Genomic DNA, 9,095 nt, shown 5'->3' with positions numbered 1-9,095 from the left:
AAGAGAAATTTGAATGAGGCAGCGCATATATTAGCAAAGTCAAATTTGTTAGCTGATTCTATTTGTGTTTTCCACTCTGTTGCGGATACTGGATATCCGCGAACTTTTTGTACTTTTGTGAGATAATCAATAAAGTGCATGTTCTCAAAAAAAATCTTATAAACCTTCTAAAAAAGATCTTATGGATGAGAAAGAGCTCCACCGTGATGAGCTTGGACTCCGTTATGTGTACGACATAAGAGTATCTCCAACAATCGCACTAAATTTTGACGCTGTAAAAGCATCCGTGTGTCGTGTGTGAGGCCATATTCACCTTCAATAGAAGCTCTAAATTTTAGAGCTGTAAAAATAGAAGTAATTTCTGCGCACGATTTGTGCTGTGCACTCTTTCTAGCGCTGTAGATATAGTGCGCGAGATAGCGTTTTTGCCCCACCCTCTATCTTACAGCCCAATTACAGCATCTATTTACGCCTCTCACATCTTAAACTAGTCGTTTTTTAGATAGAACACCAATTACAGGAGATGCTCTAAGTTGCCGCCGCTTCCACTGATGTTCTCACAGCCCTTCCCCTATTCGGAGCATTCAATCCGCCTGAATTCTATAATATGAGACCAAATAGAACCATTCCAGATTCAAGGAGAAGATTCTTAAATTAAATTCAGCTCCCCGGGTGTATATGCTCCCTCCACTCACAAAACATACGGAGTATTTCGAATTGCTAAAATAAAATCAACAAAAAGATTCACAAATAATTGATTTGTTGCGTCTGGGAGGGTGACCAGACGATTCTGACACAGGAAAGTGCATCCGATTTTCAAAGCTAGGGCTGCCTTTACAAAAAAAAAATCTGCTATGCACAGAAATAATTATAGCACTAACGGAAATAATACCGGTCATGGCACAGAAATTATGGACACAAACTTCCTAATATATTAAATTGCAGCACGGACACTAAGGTTCTGAGTCAAAAGAAAAAGAAACTGCAGACCATGTCTTGCCTGGCAGGTCATGCCACTTTGCTACATTCTTCCATAGATGTAGATAAAATTACACAATTGGATAACACAAACTTCCCACTTGGAATGGATGTAAAATTAGGGGAGGCACCGATATAGCTCAAAGTTGAACTAAGTACAGTGAACACACTATTTTACATCCAATCCAAGAGGGGCCATTCATAATCACACTCATCATCATCGCTGTCCGACTGCATCGGACAAACATCCTTGTGCCCACCACGGAAGCTACCACAACTGGGATGTATAAGATCTTTAGCACCATATTCACACCCTTTACAGAGAGCTTAAAAAGAAAGAAAAGTGCATTAGTCAATGGCCAACCCAAATAAAAATAGGAATATGAAAAAGTAAATGACCTTCAAAGTTGGAGCACGAGTGTAATAGTATAACAAATAGAATAAAAGTGTGAAAATACCTTCGTCGTTCTTTTTTGATGGCTTCATATCTTCCTCTTCCAAAGGCTTGCAAAGATAAACATCATTCTCATCTTCAAGATCATGATGCACCTCAGCAAAAAACATTGTATTTTTACCATCTAATCCTTTCACTAAAAAGTTGAAATGTAAATATCCCAGCCCGAATTCATCAATAAGGTTTCTTCCTTTCACTTCCACAAATTCAAGTTCAGTAGGCTGCAATATATATAATATAAATGTATGTCAATATAATAGGCCCACTTCAAAAAAAAATAGTAAATTGCTTTTCAATTCTGCAGCTAGCTTCAATAATGGCTTAAATCAGTTGGCTAACCTATCATCAAAGAATAAAAAGCACTCACTATAGTGGCTGAAGTAACTTATTATAAGCTGCATGTACATTCTAAAAACTGAGTAAGAGTAGTAGTATTAATTAATATACTTCATGGAAGAATATTTTGTTCAGTGCCTAACTAATATGAGTTGGTTTGGACAAGTAGTAAACTAGATGTCCATTTTAAAAACAGAATAGAAGTAGCAATATTATTAACTAACACAGCAAGTATTGTCATGAAAGAATATCCAGAACAGTAATTATTGATTGACCTGCATGTTATTTTTCTTGGTATAGACTTCCAGTGCTATCATCAAGAACTTGTGATCCTGCTCTTCTCTTTGTCTAAGCTGCTCCTCACTAAGCCTAACTGATGACCTAGCATCCATAAGGCTGTGATTGCGCCTGGCAGCCTTAATACAAGCCTCGCGAAATTCCTCGAAAGTAGTTTCTGATTTCCTAGGAGTGGGATCTTGCCAAGTCTCCAGCCTTGTGTCAAAACTGCATGAGTGGAAAATATATATACAAATGCATAACATCAGTTGGAAGTGTTAAAGTTCTGAAGATATGTTGCACATGGGAAGGAAGTTATAAGAAAATTCAAAATAGAGGACACACTGATTAGTAGAAATGTTTTGTCTAAATCAGCATTAGCCACAAAAGGTAAAACAACATGTGCATGTAGCACATATATTATCTACGACCTCCAATTTTTTATTTCCTTATTTTTGGTTATAACTTGTGCTGTTGTTACTGGCCACAAGTCTGCTTACCTAGAGTAGGAATGGCAGCGGGGACCGACTACCCGAAATCCGATGGGGTTTTCCTCTATTAGGGGCCGGGTGTGGTACCTACTTTGTCCCCATGGGGACCTTCCCTGCCAATATATGCTCCCCATCGGGTAGAGCGGGGCGGGGAGTGTTCTATCTGTCCCCAGCCCCGAGCCCCACGGAGCCCCGCCTCGTATCGAACAAATCCCATAAACTTAGCTAACCCTACCATAATCTCAGCTAATCACCTGATCTGTTGCCAAATTTTACGTCTATATAATCCATGCCTCGGTCAAACCCTCGATTTCACCCCTACCGCCGTCATTTTCTACCCCAGATTTTCCCCATTCCCCTGCGCCGTCGTTGTTTAGTTCCGAGAGATGGAGTCGTTGAGTGCTGCCGACAACCAGCCGCCCCAGGGCGGAGCAGTGCCCGCGGAGGGCTCCGTGTCAAACGTTGGGCATCCAGGGAGCCAGGCCGGAGCAGATTCCGCCGCCGACGGAGCAGTCTTCGGAGGCGAGGGTGTCCACGGCTCAGTGTTTCGCCTCCGGCATCCAGGGAGCGGCCTAATCCCTGGGCGCATCCCAGGTGGACGCCCACCACTCCGGCATCTAGGCAGGGTCGTTCCTGCTGCAGCTAACGGATCTGCTGCTGTCCCTGCTAAGCTGAAGAAGGATGCAACGTGAGTGTCTAAACTTTTATGCCAGAATTTTGTCTAGTTAGATCAGATTCATCTGCGAATATTTTATTGAGTGAATCCCTGTTTGTGTCACTCCGCTGATCCACAAATTTGTCACTCGGTGTGGTTAATACCACTTTACCTAATATGGTTATTTGTCAGATTATTTACATATGTGATTGTGTCAGTCGGGTGTGATGGAGAAATTTGTCAGTTCTTGACTTCTTGCACTGATCAATGCTCACATAAATTCTGTTTCTTTATGTATGTGCGTGTACTGCAGATTAATTTGAATAGTGATTCAGCGAACCAAAGTACACATTTGTTTACATACACATTTGTTTAGTGGTTCACTGAATATATCTTCTCATCTGCAGATTTGTTTACATACACATTTGTTTAGTGAACCAAAGTACACATTTGTTTACATACACATTTGTTTAAATTGAATAGCGATTCATCAGTAAACAAAAGTACTATATATGCAAACTTATTTACAGAGTTATATCCTCTCATGCACTGTGGTAATTCTCCACAAATTCAGAGCCACGGTACACTAGTACATTTGAGAGATAATTTGTTTGTAGGCCAGTATGTGATTGTTTGCTAATATTATTCGACTCACGACCACACACTCATTTGCTTTTAGTCCTTGGTTCTTAGTTCCGATTCATGCGTAGGAAAGTCTGACATATTATTTTGGGATGATACTTTTTTATAATGTATACAGGCCAGCTGGGTGTACCAATTTGGCTACGTCGGTACCTTCGAGCTCACAGTCACAAGCAGTAGATGAAGTCGAAGATGGCATTGTGCCCGTGGACATTTCTGATGACGACGAGGGAGAAGAAGAAGATGTTGAGGTTGAGGCTGTTGGCCCCAAGAGAAGGAAGCTTACCTCTGCTGTATGGAAGCAGTTTAAGAGAATGAAAATAGGTGGAAAGTGGAAGGCCAAGTGTATTCACTGTTCGAAGAAGCTTGGAGGAGAAACAAAAAATGGGACTAAGCATCTCCATGATCATCTAAGGAGTTGTGTTTATGTGAAGATCAAGAACAAGGGCAAGACATTGGGTCAGTCTTCTTTGAGGTTTAATTCTCAAGATCAAGGAAAAATTTCAGTGGAGAACTATACGTTTGATCAGGAATTTGCTAGGAAGGAGCTTGCCAACATGATAGTGTTACATGAATACCCATTATGTATAGTTGATCACGCCGGCTTTCGGAGATTTGTTACTGCACTTCAGCCCCTCTTCAAAATGGTGACAAGGAACACTATAAGGTATGCAGTTTGGCACATCTGCATCATTGGCATGTTGTACATTACTTATTCTGATATGTAATTCAATTTTTGATTTTCAATTCTAATCTTGCAGGAAGGACATCTTTGATAATTACAGAGAAGAAAGAAAGAAAGCAATGGAGTACATGGCTACCAATAGATCTAGAGTGGCCATCACAACTGATATGTGGACATCTGATAATCAAAAGAAGGGCTACATGGCTATCACAGCCCACTTCATTGATGATAATTGGATCCTTAGGAGTGTTGTTATGAGGTACTAACTTGTCAATGATGTTGTATTAATATTATCAGTGCTGTTGTGTTAAACTTATTAATGAAGTCTAATAACATGTGAATGTTTTTGCGTTGTGTTTAGGTTCATTTATGTGCCCGCTCCACATACTGCAGAGGTTATAGCACAACAACTTTATGAGGCTTTGGTGGCTTGGAATCTTGATGAGAAGCTTTCTGCTGTGACCGTTGATAACTGCACATCAAATGACAAGGCAATTGATCTGTTGGTGAAGAAGTTAGGGACAGAGAAGCTGATGTTGAAAGGTATGATGCTTCACATGCGCTGTTGCGCACACATTCTTAACTTAATAGTGAAGGATGGATTAGATGTGATGAGATCTGCTATAGAAAACATTCGTGAGAGTGTAGCCTTTTGGACAGCCACACCTAAGAGAGTTGAGAAATTTGAGGAAATTGCTAAGTTCCAGAAAGTGAAGATAGAAAAAAAGTTGGCTCTTGACTGTAAGACTAGATGGAACTCTACTTTCACGATGCTTAATACTGCTTTACCTTATAAGGCTGTGTTTGAGCGTGCAAAGAAAGTTGAGAAACTGTATGATTCTCTTCCTAGCGAGGAAGAATGGTTTTTCGCTTCGGATGTAGTAAAGAGGCTAGAGTTGTTCTTTGAAGTAACTGAATTATTCTCTGGAACTGATTATGTCACTGCCAATATTTATTTCCCCAAGATTTGTGAAATAAAAGAGAAAATGAGACAGTGGGCCACTTGTGGCGATGCAACTATAGAAGCTATGACAGTCAGCATGAATGCAAAGTTTGATAAATATTGGTCTGACATTCAAGGTCTAATGGGTATGGCTACTCTTCTTGATCCAAGGTACAAAGATGAAATGTTGCTTGTTTGCTTCTCTAGCCTACATGGTGTTAGTCCTGAAGAGTGTCATGGTCTTGTTAAAGAAGTCATTGATTCATTATGTGCCTTGTTGGAAGAATATGAGGCTGATAGCAATGAAGATAATGTCGAATCCTCAAACTTGTCAAGACCAGCAGCAACAACTACAGCTTTGATGTCAGTTTTCAATGCACGTATTGCTCAAAAAAGGCCAGCAACTTATAGGACTGAGTTAGATCAGTACTTGGTGGATGATTTGGTTCCATTGACAACAGAGCACTTCAATGTGCTGGACTGGTGGAAAGTTGCTGGTAGGCGCTATCCCACTTTGAGGAAAGTGGCAAGAGACATCTTTGCTGTTCCTGTAACTACAGTTGCATCAGAATCAGCTTTTAGTACAAGTGGAAGGGTTCTTAGTGAGCATCGCAGTCGTCTAGCTTCTGATATGTTGGAGGCACTGATGTGCTCTCAAGATTGGCTTAGGAACAAGTATAAATGTGAGACAACTTTGTCTTCGTTGTTTAACCTTTTTGTCTTGTAAACATAACTAACTGTTCACGTGTTTGTTTGTAGATGATCGCAGTGGAGATGCTGCAAGTTTCTGGTCTTGCCTTCAAGACATTCAAGAGGGGTTGCAGGTGAATCTCTAAAAACTCAAAACTTAGATGATTGCAACAGAGATGCTGCAAGTTCCATTTCACCCTTTAACTATTTTCTCATTGCAATGTAGGATTTGACAATTTGATTGCTGGAATAAGGAAGCTGAAGCTATTGATCCATTGGCTGAATGATGAAGCTGCTGGTTTGTTCGCCGATTCTACTGGCCTGCTGGTTGAATGCTGAAGCTGGTCTCTTATTGATGAATAATGGGCTGTGAAGCTCCTACTTATTTTTTTTATCATATGAACTACTGCCTTAAGTAATCCCTGGTGTGTCGTCAATATTGCATTATTCCATGTAATATTTTAGTCTCTGAATTTTGGATCCTATATTATCTGTGTGAGGTGCTGTGTGAGCACTAGACTATTTGATAAGTGTTGAACGAGAACCTTATTATTTTGTCATGTCAGTTTGCTTGCGCTGTCGTTTCCTATATATGCTTTTTTAATATGCTAGCTAGTTGTTGATTGATGGTATTTTATGGCATCATGATTCGTACTTGCTTTCCAATTGTAGTTCTAAGCTGTTGCTGCAATGTACTGTTCTCTACAGTGCTGCAGTAGTACATGTCTCCTAGGCCTAGCTTCATTACGGGTTTGGGGTACCCGTGGGTCTGCTACCCCCGACAGGGGATGGGGACGGGGGAAATTAATCCCCGACGATGCTTATGGGGATGGGGACGGGGTGTTTTTCATGTCGTGGGGACGGGGGAGAAAAGGGGATCCCCGGCCGGGTGCAGACCCGCTGACATTCATAACCTAGAGGTATTGAGGGCTTTTCTTCCTAGATAAATATCAACCATAAATGGAATATGAAAATTAATAGATTTTCTACTCTCCACATTAAGGTGAATGATACCAACAACAATAAGTGGAAATCTTTTCAGTTTCTAACTGAGTTTCATCGAAGATAAAAGGATGCTGCATACCGTCCAACAAAATACTCAGGAGTAGTTGAGGTGGTTGTCGGAAACATGTCTGCCGATCGCTCTGCTCCTCCTTTATAGATATTAAGGTAAATTAGTAACGATTCCCAAACCAGAGCAGTACACAAAAAGAGAGACCACGGCAAGAAACTGAGCAATTCTCCATGCTCGCTCACCTGTGACGGATCGAATTCACCCAGCCCACCCTGTCCTTCACTCCTGCCTTAGGAACCCCCTCCTGCAAGTCCAGTAAACCTTGTTTCAGCTTCAAACACAGGTATGGCAATGCTGCAAAAGGGCATCTACTGAAAAAGAGGGGTTTTTTTTGCGGGTAAAGAACTTGGAAGGAACTCATGAACCTAGAGTACGAGCGGTAGAGCCGGCCTCGCCGTCCGGCTCCCCGTTGAAGTTGGAGATGGTGAATCGTATATCCGGTGGCCTTGCCCGGGCAGGAATCGAGGCCAAGATACCGAGGGCGGCGACGTCTAGGGTACCGCTGAGGAACGCGGGTCCCGAGAGGGAGGCGGCGCAGAAGTGTGGAATAGGATACCGAACGAGGGGGAGCAGGAAGCGGAGGTCAGCGGCAGCAGCTGCCGGCGGCGATGGCTTGGTCCAGAAGGGATATGGCGTCGGAGTGATAAGTACGAGAAAGGGAATACAGGTGCTTTCGCGTGGCTTAGAACGAGAGGCAAGCGCTACGGCGATGTCCGAAACAAGATTAACGAAGCTGCAAAAGGAAATTTGCCGCCATTGCACTCACCTGTGACGGTGAAATTCGCCGGATCCGCCGCCGCCTAGAGGTAGGGTTATGGCACCTCCGGCCTGTCCTCTGCTCCCGTCCTAGGGGAAGAGGAACCAATCCCTCGGATATGTAGGCAGCACTGCAGCAGGCCCAAAGGGTACATCCGTCTTTAGTCACAGTTCGATACGATAACGGGCAGGCTTTTGGTCCTGCGTCATACTTAGTCGGAAAAAGGGTCGGTATGATGATACGTGTCCAATCTATACCTAAAAATCCTGGATTAAAAAAACCGCTTTTGTTTTATTAAAGCAAAAAACTGGTCCCTTAGAAAGTAACTAGTTGAATGTCATTGCGGTGCTACGGTTCCAACAAATTTATTTTTATTATTTGCATATGTAAATATAATAGACATGAAAATTCAAGTAAACCATTCCTTTCAAAGTCATCTTCTAAAGTGAAATGGCCAACTGATCACGAAGCACATGGTAAAACAGATTAAGTATGCCATGAGAATTGGATCTACTTGAACCTTGGAAGTGTCCCTGCTTTGCTACGGAGAATCTTCATCTTTGTGGTTTTCTATTTTGCTGATCATGCAGTACCCTCTATACCAATCATATTAAGATGCCTCTTCGCTCTATTACATATGTCGTCGCCATTGTACACCATGGAGGAAAACAAAGTGTAGCCTTCTCCTCTCATCCTTGCTATGCACTACCTTAATTTAACATGTGAAAATCTTGTCCTCTATGATCTAGAAAACTAAACACCAAGATTAGCTAAAAGTATATTACTAAAAAAGTGAAAATTAGTATCCTTTCTATCCGTGGAAACAAACTTTACTTGAGAAAAGAAATAGAAAACATAGAAGCAAATGACATCTATCTTTGAATAGATCAAAACAATTACATCCTCGATGTCATAAGACAACAATGCATTAACAACGATATAATGCCCACATAACTTCTTGAATTCTAGCAGGTATCTTTACTTTCCACAAGAAAACCTGTGGAAAAACAACCATACTGTTAATCATAATCAGGATTCTGTAAAAAAGATCTAATTGTAAAGAGCTTTCAAGGTTTCCTAATTCTGCCATCCCTATCATCAGTCAAGCCCAAA

The 9,095-nt window shown here is 41.5% G+C and overlaps 1 protein-coding gene across 1 annotated transcript; it reads right to left on the bottom strand.

The window, feature by feature from the left end:
• Positions 1 to 911: 911 nt before the first annotated feature.
• LOC124700821 lies at positions 912 to 7,287 on the bottom strand. Its single transcript, XM_047232893.1, has 4 exons — positions 7,235 to 7,287; positions 2,044 to 2,272; positions 1,437 to 1,653; positions 912 to 1,304 (listed from the first exon to the last, which is right to left on the bottom strand). Exons 1-4 carry the CDS (start codon positions 7,279 to 7,281, stop codon positions 1,153 to 1,155), a joined length of 645 nt encoding a protein of 214 aa, XP_047088849.1. The 5' UTR covers positions 7,282 to 7,287; the 3' UTR covers positions 912 to 1,152.
• Between the last annotated feature and the right edge of the window lie 1,808 nt (positions 7,288 to 9,095).

The sequence above is a fragment of the Lolium rigidum genome, chromosome 1 (genome assembly GCF_022539505.1).
Source record: "Lolium rigidum isolate FL_2022 chromosome 1, APGP_CSIRO_Lrig_0.1, whole genome shotgun sequence".
Taxonomy (NCBI): domain Eukaryota; kingdom Viridiplantae; phylum Streptophyta; class Magnoliopsida; order Poales; family Poaceae; genus Lolium; species Lolium rigidum.
The sequence above is the reverse complement of the archived record's forward strand: the minus strand, read 5'-3'. Positions and strand labels throughout refer to the sequence as shown.